This window comes from Eleutherodactylus coqui, chromosome 4 (genome assembly GCF_035609145.1).
Source record: "Eleutherodactylus coqui strain aEleCoq1 chromosome 4, aEleCoq1.hap1, whole genome shotgun sequence".
NCBI classification, from domain to species: domain Eukaryota; kingdom Metazoa; phylum Chordata; class Amphibia; order Anura; family Eleutherodactylidae; genus Eleutherodactylus; species Eleutherodactylus coqui.
Genome location: NC_089840.1, coordinates 182,973,057 through 182,991,361, shown reverse-complemented (window position 1 = coordinate 182,991,361; position 18,305 = coordinate 182,973,057). Strand labels below are relative to the sequence as shown.

The 18,305-nt window shown below is 44.4% G+C and overlaps 1 protein-coding gene across 1 annotated transcript in view; it reads left to right on the top strand.

Moving 5' to 3' along the window:
* Window positions 1-11,487: 11,487 nt before the first annotated feature.
* Window positions 11,488-18,305, top strand: part of LOC136625874 (small proline-rich protein 2G-like) — a 41,065-nt gene continuing 34,247 nt past the window's right edge. The window contains exon 1 of the mRNA XM_066600441.1: window positions 11,488-11,700. Coding sequence (XP_066456538.1) covers window positions 11,573-11,700 — 128 coding nt within the window. The 5' untranslated portion in view covers window positions 11,488-11,572. The remainder of the gene's footprint in view (window positions 11,701-18,305) is intronic.

Sequence of the window (18,305 nt, the reverse complement as noted above, 5' to 3'; positions counted from 1 at the left end):
TTATCTGTGCATTGCATGCATATATTTTAAGTGTGCTAAAACACATGAGATATATATATTCCTGGAAGGTGTTTAAGACATGTTACTCATTATTATGGGGGTCACCTCTGTTCTTTAATATCTCTTGTGGTAGATTTTTAAAATTACTTTTAAAGGGCCAGTTTGTTTGTAGGTTATATGCCTTGATTTTGTATTTGGTCTAATAGAGATTGTATCTTTTATTCTATATTTTGTAATTACTTGGTGTACCAATCTGCTATACATACGTTCTTGATTTTTTCTTAATCATCTTAATCGCACGTATGGAGTATTTTTAGCCCCAAGTGATCTGTGTAAGTGACATACTACTGAAATCAGTTTGCTTGTTACTATACTGTGCTGTCCCCAGCCTGTGCAGAATAAGGAACTTGACAGGGGGTAAAGCACAAAACACTTTACACTTAATTATACTATAATTATGAAGATGAGGAATACAATGCAAGCTGCAATTATGTCCTTGATTCACTGGCAAGAACACTATTGTTAACATTCTTGAATTTTTTTTATGCGGTAATAAAATATTGCAGTCATGTTGCATTACTCTCGTATATGTTGTAAATGTTAGTCATTGGGCTAAAGTAGAGCATTGCATTAACACTAAAAAGTAAAGAGATCACTGAGATATTAAGTCAGATTTAACTAAAATATTCTTAAGTGTCAAATAAATTGATGACAAATAATTTTCCAAAATCATTTACCAACGTGACCACTGGAGGCAATAGAAGGCCCGAGAGGGACGTCATCAGTGACGTCCTGCAAATCTGTCAGGGGCTTCTATGTTAGAAGTTCACATGGCAGGTTTATGGGATAGCACTAAGTTTTCTTGCCTGGTGATGTCACCTGTCAAATTCTGTGGCACTGAAGCTGCGCTCCGGCAACACAGTGAATATATTGATTTCACATAGTTTTCAGCACATGGGGCTCAAAATTATATAATAAAATTAACTCTAACAACCCTTTTAACTCTAGCTACATTACTGACTTTGCTAAAAGCTCTTCGCTACCTTGCAGCCATCGCTAACTGATAACTATTCTGGAGACTATGATCTCTCCATGTGGAGGTTTAGGATAAACAATGGGGGGATTCCTTAGATTTTGTACCCCTGTTTAGCCAGTTCCAAACTGACTGTAGCTCAGAGGATCCACCTGCCTGCTGAGAAATGTAACAGACACGGTTACTTACCACCATTTTCCTGCACATTTTTCTTCACATGAAAAATAGCTTTTACAATATGCAAAAGTCAAATTAATACAACTTTCAATCCTGTACTCATCCCAATTTAGATATTTCAACTTTTGAATTAGAACTTTGAAGCAAATTGCTTACAAATATTATACAACACATGTTAATCAGAGATGAGCGAGCACCAAAATGCTCGGGTGCTCTGTACTCGAGTCAAACTTTTTGTAATGCTCGAGAGCTCGTTTCGAGTAACGAACACCATTGAAGTCAATGGGGGAATCGAGCATTTTTGTATGCGACCGATGCTCCGCATAGGTGATGACTTGTGAAACACCAGAAAATATCGGAAAGTCGTGGAAACACCACAGAAACAAATAGGGAAGGGCAGGGGCAGCATGCATGGCTGCATCTGAGGCTCCCAGGTCCCACTATTAAGCCAAAATGGGGGCAAGAGCCTGGTGGTCACCCCTCTAACAATTTACTTGGGACAAACCCTCATTAGCAAGGCACACGCGCTGGCACATCTTAGCTGAGCACCACACTACCTGCAACCAAGGACAATCACTGCCTGCGGGTGACACCGCTGCCTCTTTTCCTGGGTTGCATGCTGGCATTGCTGTCCAACCCTCCGCACGACCCTGCATCCACAGCGCACGCAAAATTTTCCCTGCACAGCATTCAGCTGGCCTCATGCCACACGCTCGCTTCATAGCCACACCACCCTCATGTCTATTTATAAGTGCATACTGGATGAGCAGGAACCGGAGGCACACACTGCAGAGGGTTGGCAGGACTAGGCAGCGACCCTCTCTGAAAGTGTGGGCGATAGCCCACAATGCTATTGAGAATTGATGATAAATTGACGTACGATCATCATTCCAATCCCGTGCCACCTCCGTCACAAAATTGGCAGGAGCTGCAAACCTGGGCATAAAGGGGACTCAGGTGCCAGCACTTCTCCACTTCTCCACAATGCAGCAATACTCTGGGTGGGAAGCACGTGAGTGGGCCCAGGGTCAGGCTCGGTCCCAGCCTCCACCTTGTGTGACCCAAGGTGCCGCGAGTTACATAGCAATGGGAAATCCATGTGTCCCCACACAACTCATTCTGTGTAGGTGTCAGATAGCTCAACACCCCAATGGGAAGTCTTTGAGTTCCTTGGGCTCGCCTACGCTGTTGGTGCACAAAGACAGTATTACACCGGAAGAAATCAGAGTGCCCAAAAATGGCAGAGTTTCACCCCGCCAAGTACCTCGGCCTCGGCCCACATTTCTGCCCTAGTCAGTCAGTGTATTTGTGCCAGACAGGTAAAACACTGCCATGGGAAGTCTTTGTGCACCCACAGCATAGGCGAGCCCAAGGAACTGAAAGATGGTATTACACATGAGGAAATCAGAGTGCCCAAACATGGCAGAGTTCCACCCCGCCAAGGGCCTCGGCCCACATTTCTACCCTAGTCAGTCAGTGTATTTGTGCCAGACAGTTGAAACACCGCAATGGGAAGTCTTTGTGCACCCACAGCATAGACGAGCCCCTGAAACCCAAGGAAAGTATTACACATGAAGAAATTAGAGTGCCCAAACATGGCAGAGTTTCACCCCACCAAGGAACTCCGCCTTGGCCCACATTTCTGCCCAATTCATTCTTTGTATGTGTCAGGTAGCTGAACAATGCAATGGGGAAGCCTTTGTGCATCCACAGTATAGGTGAGCCCCTGGAACCCAAGGACAAAATTAAACAGGAAGAAAAGAGTGTACCCAAACATGGCAGAGTTTCACCCCGCCCAAGACCTCAGCGCACACTTCTGCCCTAGTCATTCAGTGTATTTGTGCCAGATAGGTAAAACACTGCAATGGGAAAGCCGTCTGCACCCTAGCCAAGTCAGTCCGTGTATTTCTGACAGACAGGTAAAACAATGCAATGGGAAGTCTTTGTGCACCCACAGCATAGGCAAGCCCATGAAACTCAAAGACAGTATTACACATAAAGAGATCAGAGCACCCAAACAAGGCAGCTTCACTCGCCGAGGACCTAGGCTCACACCCTCACTAATCATGGGCATAAAGCGGACTCGGATGTTAGTACAGCTGTGAATGTCTCTTTAAATCAGTAACAGTTGCTTTCATCCCTCCAAAGGCTGGATGAACCACAAAGAAGTTCCACAGGCCATACCTGGCGCAGTTGATTCTTCCCCCCCAGGACCTTGGCCTCTGCCCACACCCTCAGTAGTCGTGGGCCTCAAGCGGACTCTGATGCTAGTGCAGCCGTGAACATCTCATTAATGCAGTAACGCTCCTTTTGTTTGGCCCAAACCACTGTCTAAGATAACTGTGGTAATATGGAGAAAATACATGTTGCCCACCGCTGATCCACAGACGCCAAGCAGGAGGAGGTGGTCGCATAATAAGGCAGAGAAACCATGACCAAGGTAGCACCCGCAATACTCTGTGTGGGAAGTACGTGAGCGGGCCCTGGATCAGGCTCGGTCCCAGCCTCCACCTTATGCGACCCAAGGTGCCGTGAGTTACATAGCAATGGGAAATCCATGTGTCCCCGCACACTTCATTCTGTGTATGTCTCAGGCAGCTGAACACTACAATGGGAAACCTTTGTGCACCCACAGTATAGGTGGACCCCTGTAACATTTCTGTAGCAAGAGTATAGGCAGACCCCAATATAATTTATGTAGCAAGAGTATAGGCGAACCCCTCTAACATTTCTGTAGCAAGCGTGTAGGTGAACCCCTGAAACATTGGTGTACCAAGAGTATAGGCGAACACCTGAAAAAATTAGTTACATAACAGTATAGACAAGGGCCTGAAAATTGGTGTACTAAGAGTACAAGTGTACCCCTAAAAAAAAATTGCTCAACCGCGAAGGCAGGTGAAACCCATAAACATTTTTTAAAGATATAGCTCGCTGTTGCTTAATTTGTAACAGAGCCTGGAGGCAGCCCTGTGAAAAAAAATGGATTCTGTTAAAGTATAAATACTTTTGAAACTTTTTAAAAATTGTTAAAAACTTTTAAACAGAGCCTTTTGGGCTGCAGAAAAATTGGCAGTTCAGTGTGATAACATGCTATTTTAAGAGGAGAAGTAATAATATCCAAGAGTGACTGACAAAGCTAATTCCCCCTTTTTTTGTAGTGATAGAGGATGCATTTTTCTCCAGTTGCAGCGAAAAGAATCATTAGGTTCCTCTGCTTTCTGCCGGTGGAGAAGAGAAGTCTGGGGAAATCCAGCCTTTGTTCATCTTTATGAGTGTAAGCATGTCGGCACTGGCAGTTGACAGGTTGGTATGCTTATCCGTGTTGATTCCCCCAGCTGCACTAAACACCCTCTCTGACAAGACGCTAGCGGCAGGGCAGGCCAGCACCTCCAAGGCGTACAGCGCAAGTTCGTGCCACGTGTCCAGCTTTGACACCCAATAGTTCTATGGAGCAGAGGCATCACGGAAGACGGTGGTACGATCGGCTACGTACTCCCTCACCATCTTTTTACAGTGCTCCCTCTTACTCAGCCTTGACTGGGGAGTGGTGACACAGTCTTGCTGGGGAGCCACAAAGCTGGCAAAGGCCTTGGAGAGTGTTCCCCTGCCTGCGCTGGAAATGCTGCCTGATCCCCGTGCCTCCCCTGTTACTTGGCCCTAGGAACTACGTCTTCTGCCACGAGCGATGACAGATGGGAACTTTAGTATCACTTTTTCCACCAGGGACCTGTGGTATTGCATCACTCTCATACCCGTCTCCTCTTCGGGAATGATAGTGGAAAGGTTCTCCTTATACCGTAGGTCTAGAAGGGTGTACACCCAGTAATTCGTGTTGGCCAGAATGCGTCTAACGTGAGGGTCACGGGAAAGGCAGCTTAACATGAATTCAGCCATGTGTGTCAGGGCCCCAGTACGCAGCACATCGCTGTCCTCACTAGGAAGATGACTTTCAGGATCCTCCTCCTCTTCAGCCCATACACGCTGAACAGATGAAAGGCAAGTAGCATGGGTACCCTCTGCAGTGTGGCCAACTGTCTCTTCCCCCTCCTCCTCCTCCTTTCCCTCCTCGTCCTTCTCCAAAACGCACTGAGATATAGATATGAGAGTGGTCTGGCTATCAAGCGACATACTGTCATCCCCCGTCTCCTGTTCCAACCGCAAAGCGTCGGCCTTCATGCTTAGCAGCGAACTTCTCAGCAGGCAAAGCAGCGGGATGGTAATGCTAATGATGGCTGCATCGGCGCTCACCATCTGGGTAAACTCCTCAAAGTTTCCGAGGACCTGGCAGATATCTGCCACCCAGGCCCACTCCTCAGTAAAGAATTGCGGAGGCTGACTACCACTCCGCCGCCCATGTTGCAGCTGGTATTCCACTATTGCTCTACGCTGCTTGTACAGCCTGGCCAACATAAAATTCCAGTGTGTGGGCACGTCGCACAGCAGTCGGTGCTCTGGCAGCTGAAACCGATGTTGCAGGGTCCTTAGGGTGGCAGCGTCCATGGTGGACTTGCGGAAATGTGCGCAGATGCGGCACACCTTGCCCAGCAGGTCAGACAAGTGGGGGTAGTTTTTCAAAAACCGCTGAACCACCAAATTGAACATGTGGGCCAGGCATGGCACGTGTGTGAGGCTGCCGAGCTGCAGAGCCGCCATCAGGTTACGGCCATTGTCACACACAACCATGCCCAGTTGGAGGCTCAGCGGCGAAAGCCAGAGGTCAGTCTGCTCTGTCAGACCCTGCAACAGCTCGGGTGCCGTGTGCCTCTTGTCACCTAAGCTGATTAGTTTCAGCATGGTTTGCTGACGCTTGCCCACCACTGTGCTGACACGTCGCGTGCTACCAACTGCTGGCGACGTCCTCACACTTCTTAATTGAGAGGTAGACGTGGTGGAGGAGGAGGGGGAGGGTTTGGAGGAGGAGGCATAAAATGCCACAGATACCAGCACCGAGGTAGGACCCGCTATTATGGGTGTGGGTAGGACGTGAGCGGTCCCAGGCTCTGACTCAGTCCCAGCATCCACCAAGTTCACCCAATGTGCCGTCAGGGAGATATAGTGGCCTTGCGGGAAACGTGCTGGTGTAGGGCTGGGACGACACACCAGGAAAAATAGTGGCGACTGGGGACCGAGTAGCGTGGGACTGCTGCCGCCATCATGTTTTTGAAAGCCTCTATTTCCACAAGCCTGTACGGCAGCATCTCCAGGCTGATTAATTTGGCAATGTGCACGTTTAAAGCTTGTGCATGCGGGTGGGTGGCGGTATATTTGCGCTTTCGCTCCAACGCTTGTGTTAGCGACAGCTGAACACTGCGCTGAGAGACATTGCTGGATGGAGTGGAGGACGGTGGAGGTGAGGGTGTGGGTGCAGGCCAGGAGACGCTCATGCCTGTGTCCTGGGAGGGGGATTGGATCTGTGTGCCAGGTTGGGGCACAGGGGAAGAGGCAGTGGTGTGACCCGGAGGCGGGGGATGGCCTTCGTCCCACCTTGTGGGGTGCTTGGCCATCATATACCTGCACATGCTGGTAGTGGTGGCTCCCTGGCTGATCTTGGTGCGACACAGGTTGCACACCACTGTTCGTTGGTCGTCTGCACTCTCACTAAAATACAGCCACACCTTTGAACACCTAGCCCTCTGCACAGATGCTTGGCACGAGGGGGTGCTTTGGGAAACAGTTGGGGGATTCTTCGCTCTGGCCCTGCCTCTACCCCTGGTCACTCCACTGCCTCTTTCAACCTGTCCTGCTGCTGCACTTGCCTCCCCCTCTGAAGCCCTGTCCTCAGTAGGCTTAGCAAACCAGGTGGGGTCAGTCACCTCATCAACCAGCAGCTCTTCCTCCGAATCCTCTGTGTGCTCCTCCCTCGGACCTACTGCCCTTACTACTACCTCACTCACAGACAACTGTGTCTCATCATCCTCATCCACAAAAAGCTTTTGAGACAGTTGCCAGAAGTCCCCAGCCTCATCACCTGGACTCCAGGTTTCCAAAGGTTTGGCATCGGTCATGACAAACTCCTCAGTTGAGAGAGAAACTGTTTTTTCCCACTCATGACAGGGACCTGAGAACAGTTCCTGGGAGTCTGCCTGCTCAGAATATGTCATTTTCATGGAGTGAGGAGGCTGGGAGGAAGGAGGAGCAGCCAAAGGATTCCAAGTTGCAGTCCCTAGGCCGGGAGTAGTGGACTGCATGGTCGATACATTGCTTGATGCGTTTTCTGCCATCCACGACAGGACCTGATCACACTGCTCTGTTTGTAATAAAGGTCTACCACACGGACCCGCAAACTGTGATATGAAGCTGGGGAGACCAGAAACTTGCCTCTCTCCTAATCCCTCAGCAGCCGGCTGTGATTCACCATGCCCAGGAACTCGGCCTGTGCCCACACCCTCACTTGGACACCCGCGTCCACGTCCTCGACCCTTACCCCTACTTCTCATCATGGCAGATTAAGAATAGAGCAGGGCCCAAATAAATTACCCCACTGAACAGCGCTGACAACTGCGGCTAATTCACCGCATGCAGAAACTTGTAGATAGTGCAGGCTCTATGCTGGGACTTGAAAAAATAACCCGTTGCTGTCTTGCGCTGACACCTAGGGGTAATTTACCGCTCACAGAGACTTGTAGATATGAGAGGCTGTGGAGTGGGAGAAGACTCTAAAGCCAGTGGGTAGTGCTGGTAACTGCGGCTATCTCAACCCTACCAAGGAAAGGGTATTGTGAGACGCTCTGCACAGTTGCAGAGCTGAAATAGTTTGCAGTGGCCCAGAAAATGTTACAGTACTGTTTAGCGGTGAGACCTCTGTCTAATTCACTGCAGACATAGAACTATATAACTGAAATAGTTTGCAGTGGCCCAGGAAATATTAGAGTACTGTTTAGCAGTGAGACCTCTATCTAATGCACTGCAGACATAGAACGATATAACTGAAATAGTTTGCAGTGGCCCAGGAAATATTACAGTGCTGTTTAGTGGTGAGACCTCTGTCTATGCCCTGCAGACATAGAACGGTATAACTGAAATAGTTTGCAGTGGTCCAGGAAATGTCAGAGTACTGTTTAGCGGTGAGACCTCTGTCTAATGCACTGCAGACACAGAACGGTATAACTGAACTACTTTGCAGTAGGCTAGGAAATTTTAGAGCGCAGTTTCATGGTGAGAGCTGGTTGTATGGCACTGCAGGCTGAGAACGCTATTACTGAAAGGCTGGGAACAGGCCTAGATATGTAATACAAAAGTTGGTGCACTACTGCTCCCAGCCAGCCACAACTGTAAAGCACACTGTGAGATGTAGCCCTAAGAAGGAGCGTTGGGGTTCTTGTACAAAGGATAAGGACTGTAAAACTTTCTCTATAGAAGTTGCTGTGTCCCTAAACTCTGCGTTATGCACAGCTCACGCAGAACGGTGTAACTGAACTACTTTGCACTAGGCTAGGAAATTTTAGAGTGCAGTTTCACGGTGAGAGCTCATTGTATGGTACTGCAGGATGAGAAAGCTATTACTGAAAGGCTGGGAACAGGCCTAGATGCGTAATACAAAAGTTGGTGCACTACTGCTCCCAGCCAGCCACAACTGTAAAGCACACGGTGAGATGTAGCCCTAAGAAGGACTGTTGGGGTTCTTGCACAGAGGATCAGGAGTCCAGTAAAACTTTCCCTATATAGGCAGCTCTGTCCCTAAACTCTGCGTAATACACTGCAGACTGAGAATGCTATAGCCAAAATGGCCTGCACAGCCCGAGATGCTTAAAAAAAAAATTGGTGCACTACTGCTTCCAGCCAGCCACAACTATAATGCACACAATGTAGAGTAGCCCTAAGAAGGACTGTTGGGGTTCTTGAAGACAAGATCCTATGCTAACACTATCCCTGTATAAGCAGCAGCACTTTCCCTAACCTCTGCCAGCATGCGTCTGAGACGAGCAGTGGGTGGGACCATTTTAAGTACTCGGCGGTCACCAGATCGGCCCAGCCACTCACTGCTGTTGGTGGGCAGAGGGCTGGCACGTCACAGCAGGAAGTGGTAATGCCTTCCCCGCATGTCTATTGGCTAGAAACTGGCGCTAAACCTGCGGGGAAGGAAATGCAATTGACTCGAGTACCGCGTGGTGTTCGTCTCGAGTAACGAGCATCTCGAGTACCCTAATACTCGAACGAGCATCAAGCTCGGACGAGTGTGCTCGCTCATCTCTATTGTTAATGTAGTAAATATCACAATGAATTTTATAATTCATTTTTATTTTAGTTACATTGTTATAATGTTCAGCCAATGGAGGAATGTTCCTTAAACCTCATTATACTGTGAAGACAAGTAAGGATCAATTCCAAAGCCATCTTCGAAAAAAAACTTTGAGTACAACAGAACTGAATCAAACATGTGTAGAATCAAAAGAGAAGTGCCAGAAAATCACAAGCTAGAATCCATGCAAGGACCTCTTACATGCATCTATCTGTCTAGATCTATACCCTGACTGTACAGTGCTTTTTTTCTTTACATTTTAAATGTTACACATCAGTTGACACTATGTTACTTTGTTTCACTGTGTTGAATACAACATTGCTGCAATGCCAACCTGGGCCACTGCAAAGTGGCGAGAGTAGTCTGCTTCTGACTCCATACACTGCAACAGCAGCCCAGTGAACAGCTGATAAACGGGGGTTCCAAGCGACGAACCCCCGCTTTTAATTATTAGGATAGGTCATCAATAGTTGAAAACTGTACTTCGCCTTTAACATTAACAAGCACATTAAAAAGCAGATCAGAATGGCTAAATTTTCTGACACTTAGAAAGCTCACTAATGACACTTATGTAAGCTTGAAACTTTATCTAAAACAATCTGTTTCTAAGAAATTTTAATTTACAAGAATGAAAACAAAATTTTAACTGTAGTTTTATGATTAGGGCTTCTTTAAATGATCATAAGTACAAATGTGCATGCTTCACATTTCTGTTATGAACAATATGGACATGCACACGTATCGAGGCATAGTACTATACTTTCTGCTCACTTAGCACCTATTCACATGCACGCGCAAAAACACCCCTCCCCCCTCCCGATTTAAAAGGCAATTTAACCTAATGAGATTCAGATGTGTTCTTTTTTCAACTGAATTGCCCAGCATATTGCACATTTGCGTGGATTTGTACACCTACCAATAATTTCTATGTGGACCTTTGCTTTGCAATACGCAAAAAAGGAGCAGCTCCTATTTTTTTGCGTGCATAACATTAATGGGCTCTATTATCTGCACATTGCATGTATATGTTTTACCTGCGCATGAACACATGCAAATATGGTCTTCTGTAGAAACTCTTAAGATGACTTTGCAATTCAGTTATTTGAGACAAAATCCTGTAGACTTCTATGGGAGAGCATGCTGTGCAACCTAAAAAAAACTCAATTTTTGGGCATTGTGCAGGCTTTACCAGCAGACTGTGCGGGACTAAGAGTGCAGATGAGTATACATATGTATCACCCGGCTCTCTGTCATCTTCTCTAACAGCACCATAACTTAGTTTATGCGAAGTGGCAGATTCTCTTTAAGCCTTGATGGAATAAAGTTTCTTTTATTCATTCCTGGAGTGCAGAAGCAAACCCTTGTTTTTAAATTACTTGAGAGGGTTGCAAAATAATTTGGTGCTAAAAAAACAAGATTAATACTGCATGTACTTTCCCACCATTGATGTGCTGTGTTTTCCTCCATGCACTCCTTTTCATTTTTTAATAGAAGACCTGCTGTTATTGGAGGGCTGCCTTACCAAGAACATATACTGTATATGATTAGTTACACATATGGCACCATCATTGTATTCAGTGTATCTGTAGCGAGGAGCACTGAGTTGTGCAAAGTTGATGTTGATTGCATAAGCAAAACTGATACTAATGACATAGACCTTATGGATTTCTAAACAGCTTAGAACCAGACTACCTATATGTGTCAGCCAAATACTTCGGGAATTCTAATCACATCTCTCTACACTATTATTTACTTAGCAGCTTCCTTCTTTTACTCATTTTAAAATGGGATATTCATTTTTCATCACATTACTTGACAGGTGGTTTTTAAAGACATGGATTTCTAAACCATTAGCCATAAAAAGCACTCTATTCCTGGATTCACATGACATGAGGTGTTCTCTTGTAAACACCCAATTTCAAGGGAATAATTATATGGACATAAACATTCTGTCTGGAACATCTTTAATTTCAGTCTTATAAAAACTATTTTATTTATGTTTGTTCCTTGTGACATACCAAGCTTTGTATATAAAAGCAACCTTCTCAAAGCATCCCAACAGTCAACTACAAATCTTCCTACAGTTATCTTCTGCTGTTCTAGGTACAGATTCCAAAGCAAACATGTCTGGAGTTAAAGGAGGACATTGCCAACAGAAGTCCCAATGCAAGGACCCATGCCAGAAGCAAAGCGTCTGCCAAGACCCATGCCAGAAGCAAAGTGCCTGCCCTAACCCATGCCAAGATCGTAAGTAAAACTGTTGGGGAGCACTATTTTATAACAACCACATATTAAGGAATTAATTCAAGTAGTAATTATATCAAGAATTGTATTTGATTCTTCTTTTAATTTATCCTAATCTAGAAGCCAACATGTTATGGATAGTTCAGCACACATAGATAATAGTATTAATATTGAGTCTTCATTGTGTTGAACACAAAAGTATTTTCAATAAGTATTTTAACAAAATAGTCTACACATTGGGGGTCTCAGATCAGCATTGTATGGGGGCAAGTTTCACTTTGAAAAGCTACCATAGCATCTAAATCATTGGTAGAGCAGTAACATGGATATCTTTATGGGTAAACTACATACATAAAAATCAACATACACAGCTATAGAAGCAGCTCTACAGCTGGCACTGTGTAAAGTTAACCATATGATTCTGAACATTACCTGCACCTGTCAATCCAGATTAGAAAATTGGAAACAAAAATGCTTAAATTAAAACAGGTTTTTCAACACTATAAAAAGGGGGATAATTTGTTAATTCAAAATTATATTCTATTCAAAACTAATTCATTTACTTCCCAAGTCATTTCAGATAGCAGACATTTACATGTATTATTTCTTTCAGCTTGCAAACCTATTCAACAATGCCAGGGCTCTGGTGGTTATCAAAAAGGTACTGTATAAAAGTTGTATTAACATTTATATAAAACATATTTAAATCAGCTTTATGTTTAATAATTTAATGAGGTAATGTTTAGAGTATGCCTAACTTTTCAGACGACTTTTCAAAATAAGCTGTCATGTGCATGTACTTGAGAAATAACACTATTTCTGGCTATTATATGATTAGTATCCTGTATTTTTCCCCCCTTGCCTCTCTGGAGACTATATATCCGATTCTTGATTTTCTCAACACTGGTAGGAGCAGCCTGCTGCTGAGCTGTGTGTGATGTGTTCTATAGACTGTACACAGAGAACTGCAGATTCTGTTCTTTAACTGTCTGCAACACACATGCACACAGACATAACATTATGTAGGACAGCAGAAATGCAAGGTCGCTGCTCGTGTTTGCTGCCTTTATGCGGTTCCAGGAAGCTGCAAGCGTTCCTCTGCTCTCCCTGTCTGCTTTCGTCCAGCACTGAGGGGTTAATTAGAGATTACTCCCCTATTCAAGCTGAGCTGATGCACTTCCTGTGGCCTCTGAATTGGTGTTTGTTAGTTCCTGACACTCAGCCTTCTTTGGTCACTCTGTTCTGTTTCAGTTCTACCCCACTCCTTGAGTTCTGTGTTTGCAATCTGAATTCTGTCTGATCTGTGTCTTATCTGACTTTCTATGTTGGGTCTGTTTCAGGCCTTCTGTTCTGTCTGAGGCTTCTTGCATATATTTGTGTCTTGTCTGCCTCTCTGTGTTGGGTCTGTTTCAGGCCTTATGTTCTGTCTGAGGCTTCTTGCATATCTGATCTGTTTGCATGTTTACTTTCTGTCAGTTTTTATTTCAGTTACCATTCCTGCCTTTGCTCTGTCCTGCATCTGTGTTCTCCTCTGCCTGCTGCCAGTTCCGTCTGGTTCTGTCTTAATTCCTGTTCTTATGTATGTCCTTTTGCTCCGTCTGGTTCTTTAGTTTTGCCAGATCCATCTGGTTCCGAGTTTTACCCTCTCTTTATACAATGTATGTGCAAGCACAAATCAGTTAAACAGTTATTCTCAGGATAAGTATTAGCATATTTAAGGAATCTCAGTATGCATGTTTTTCACACATTAAAACTGCATGTTATTTCACTAGTATAGAGGCAAAAATTGCATTGCACTAGCATGAAACTAGCCTTTACATGCAATTACAATGCACATTTATTTGCCTGCCATAGGAAAGAACAAACGATTCTTATACAAGTATTGTCCAAAAATAAAATTTGCTGTGATTTTTCCATCTCTGAGCATCAGTCCAAGAGAAAATCACTCATGTGATTTACAATTGAAATCAATAGTTAATTTCCTATTGTCCTCCTGTTAATGTTGCTGCGATTATTTTACCCCCCCAAAAAAACATCTATGGCAAAACAACGCCAGGAACAGCAACACTAAAACGCTGTATGCTAAACCATTCTAAACATGTTTTTCCTTTTTTCCTTGACAGACCCTTGCAATCCCTGCAAACCTCCCCCTTGCCAATACCAAGGAAAATGACCGCCCATCAAGCAACATTGCCTTGGATGTTAGCAACAAAGCATATGCCTTAAATTATAAATGTAACATATATGGCTTGCCACTCAAGAGTTAAATAAAAGTCTCCGATCCATGACGTTGTCTTCTCTATTTTATACCAATAGAACACATCTCATAAAGTGTATCTCATGAAGACAAGACCTGTTTATTTTCTGTTTTAGGGCATATAGCAATCACAGAGTAAGATCATCCACTCCGCAAGTAGACCCCATTCTGGCAGACTCGAGTTGTTGATGTATTACATCATTGGTCATTCATCTGAATGGCTTCCATGTAAAACTATACAGGGTGATTCAAAAAGAATGGTGTAAAAGTAAAGCTGATTTATTCATACATGAATTGACATACAACAGCCAGAATAATATTAAAATATAGAAGAGCTCTTCAGATTTTTAATACACCTTAGGCCCCCTGCACATGGGGGGAAACTCCCCAGTGGGATTTCCCGCAAAATATCCGCCTGTACCCGCCTGCATAGGATTGCATTAGATAACGCAATCCTAGGCAGACGGCCGTGATTTGTTTGCGTGAAAATACACGCGGAAAACAAATCGCGGCATGTCCTATTTCTGTGCGGGTCTCGCAGAGGCACGCACAAAAATGTCAGTGGTGACGGCTCATCTCTGCGCATGCGCTGGCTGGCCGGCTGCTGGCGCACAGCGCAGAGAGGAGACGCCGGGAGTGGGTAAGCCACAGGACTGTGCAGGGGCACGGGACCGCATTCCGCTGCGAGAATGCTCGCAGCAGGATCCAACCCTGCCGTCTGCAGGTGGCCTTAAGGATATTTGTTGTAAACACCATTGGTTACACTAGACAACTTAAAACAACGCATTCCCGCTGCAGAGGGATTGATAGCAAAGACTATGCCAGGATGTGTCTGGGCAGAACTGGACTACTGAAATCTGCCGTGTCACCAAGGCTGCACACATTGAAAGGTGGATTAAAACTTGAAGAGTTCTTCTAATTTTACATATCATTCTCCTCATTGTATGTCAGTTCTTGTATCAATAAATCAATTTTGTCTCACCTTGTATTTGTCTCTCTGGCCATGACTTTCTTCAGCACGCCAAAAAATTTGTATGGGGTATCCAAAGCTGGACCCAGGGCAATCAGGGTTTTACACAAAAATCATGGTGCCCCATAATAAAACTTAGAATGGACCGACCCCTACTGAGAGACCTGATACATATTTTTTTTTATTTAGGGCTTCTGTACATGGGCAATTTTGCATGCAGAAAATCGGCTGCAGGAACCGCAACCATTAAAACCTATAGGATTCAATTGGTTCCCTCACATTGCTCGATTTTAAGCTCTTGCATATCCATCGCTAGAAAAATATGCAACATGCTCTTTTTTTTGTCTGCATTTGTGCACCCGAGACTCCGTAGGATGGTGTAAATCTCATTAGAGTCATAGACGCAGACCAAACATTTAAATATAATAAATAGTCTAAAATTGGAGCATAGATATATATGTGTGTGTGAAAGCTCTCACTGACTGATTTACTGACTCGCCACTAATTCTCAAACATCTCGTTGTCGTGAAATTTAGCAGCACCATTCTTTACGTCCTAAATAGGAAAAGTAAAGGGGTCACAACTTGAAAATTCAATGCTAATTGCAAAAGTATTGGCACCCCCTATGTAATGTAACTTCCTGGTGTCGTACAAGCATGAAATTTGGCATGAGCATTATTTACATACTAATATGAAAAGTAAAGGGGTCACAACTTGATTCTTTAATGCTAAGTGCAAAAGTATTGGCACCCCTATGTAATATACCTAGTCTAATTCTCTAACTTCCTGGTGTCATACAAACATGAAATTTGGCATGAGCATTCTTTAGGTTCAAAATAGGTAAAGTAAAGGGCTCACAACTCGAATATTCAATGCTAATTGCAAAAGTAAGTGCACCCCTATGTAATGTAACTTCCCGGCATCGTACAAGCGTGAAATTTGGCAAAAGCATTCTTTAGGTTCTAAATAGGAAAAGTAAAGGGGTCACAACTCGATTATTCAATGCTAATTGCAAAAGTATAAAAACAATCACAGAACATGACCATATACTTACTGACTAAGGAGGGCAGATAACTGCATCCTCTCAGCATGCAGATAGCAAACTACCAAATGAGGGAGCTAATTAAACCTGTGATGGACACCGATGAGACAGCCACTCACACAGCCTCTTAATATAGAGGTGGGTAGCTGCTTGGTGTATACTCCCACACAGAGTAGATACAGAGTGTCAGACCTTCTTATACATGTAGTCCACCATCCAGACCAGCAACCTATTAATGACGCCATAATAGTTCAGCGCGCTGCCCTGCACCTCAAAAAGTGAACCACATTGGTACTGCCCCCCTGGGCTTCTCCGGAGTTTTAAAGCCACAATGTATGTGAATAATAGATAATAAATGCAAGGTATTAGTTGGATTTTGGCCAAGATACATCAGCTCACTAACCACGTCAAGGGTCAATTTTTTAATGAAATGGTTCAAATCTACAAATAGCTCAGAGATCAAGTGAACAAGAGGGACTAAAGGAAAGACCTTTACTTAGTAACTTAGTACTTTAATCTTTATACTGTTAAGAACATATTTGGATAGATTACAAATGTCAAATTGATGACATTCTCTAGGACTTTATTCTTTGAGAAGAGCACAGGGTTTTTTGTTGTTGAGATGTTTCCCTGCTCACCTTCCTCTTCTTCTCTGCCCGGCCTTTTCAGTACATTGGGTACTGCACGAATGGGTAAGTAAAATTGAGAAATCTTGGAGCATTTGATAATGGCCTCAAGTCCTTGGAGTGCAGTATCAGGGTCCTGAAAAGAACGAAGGTCGGGGTATATGAATAGTGGGAAGATACAGTGTCCCACAGGAGAGGCTCATAGAGGTATGGAAGGGTGGGAGTGAGGAGACCCTGATCCTAAAAAGAGGTTGATAAGGGAACTGATGCATGAGGAGGAGTGGCAATGTTGGTCGAAGGTGTGGATAGAAGGAGAGTCGTAGAAAAAAAAAATTAAACAGCAAAAAGAATGACAGTGTAGTACCCCAGAGTTGGGTACTACAGCACTTTTATGGCCACTTTCTATAATAAGGTGTATACCTTTAAATGTATTGGTTGGGGTTAAACTTGTGTGCTCCTGCAAGCTAACCCCAAATAACTCAGCAAAATTCACCCTAACCTCCTGCCATGCCTGCCAATCACCCCAGTTCAACCCAGGGATAGGCTAATTAGCTAACTGTTTGCTGAGGCCATAAGGATTGGAGGTTAAGCCCTTCACACAGATTATGTGAAAGGAGACAGATAAAGGTTGAGGGGGTGGGGTTATTTCAGTCAAGGAGAGTCAAGAGACAAAGAAACATCAAGATCAGCCAGTGTGGTGGGAAGGAAGAAAGCAAAGTATGAGTACCTAAGCCAGTTATGCTTATAGGACAAAAATTCAGGAGAGGAGAGAGATAGAGGAAAAAGGGAAGTTTTAATTAAAAGAAAAAGCAGCAAGAAGATGGAAAAAGTAAGCAAGCAAGAGGAAAGAAGATCTGCACAGTCAAGGCCAGGAAAGTAAAGCTGGATTGTAAAGTCACGCGGCCAAACAGGGGAATTTCAACTCTACACTTTTTAAATCTAGGAAAAGTGTTTTTCTACCTCAATTGTCATCATTCACCTCAAGAAACCGTAATTGAAGTTGTGTAACTACAACATCTGCACTGGGGGTATCACACTACACTTCAGGAGGACAAGGACATTTTTAGTTTATTTTTTCCTTTGTATTATAATTTTGTCTGGATTAGGTTTTGGCCTACATATGGACTGGCGTCATGACAAAACAACATTTTACCCTACCCAGCTCTGCGGGTAGCACCCCATTGGGGATTTCTACTTCCCCTACCAGACTCCATGGGTAGCACCCTAGAAATGCCAGAGCGTAACATCTATTTACCACTGGTGTAATGCCACTCCAGACGACACTTTCATCGGAGAGGAGTAACCGTGCCACCGTGACTACCATCATTTGCTGCCCCCTCCTCGGTCTGGCCCATTGCATTACGTTTTGGCGTCAAAAACAGGATGAGCCTCCATGCCAAGGTACCAACAGAATTAACCTGTGTTCCTTCCTACCAAAAACTGCACAGGATAGTCACTAAGTTTCAATCTGACAGACAAAGTTTGTGCAAGCCCTCCGAGCCCCCAAAATCTGGGACAAGAATCAAGATCCCTTCAACCCTCTGAGCCTTATAGAGAAAAAGGACAAGGTGGTGGGTCCTCTGAGCCTAAGGAAGGGAAGGACAAGCTTTCTAAACCCTCTGAGCCTTAGGAGACAGATAAGACTTTATTCTGGAAATATAAAAATGTGTGTTTGTGCTTTAAAAGGGGACTTAAAAAATCTATAAGTACATGAAGG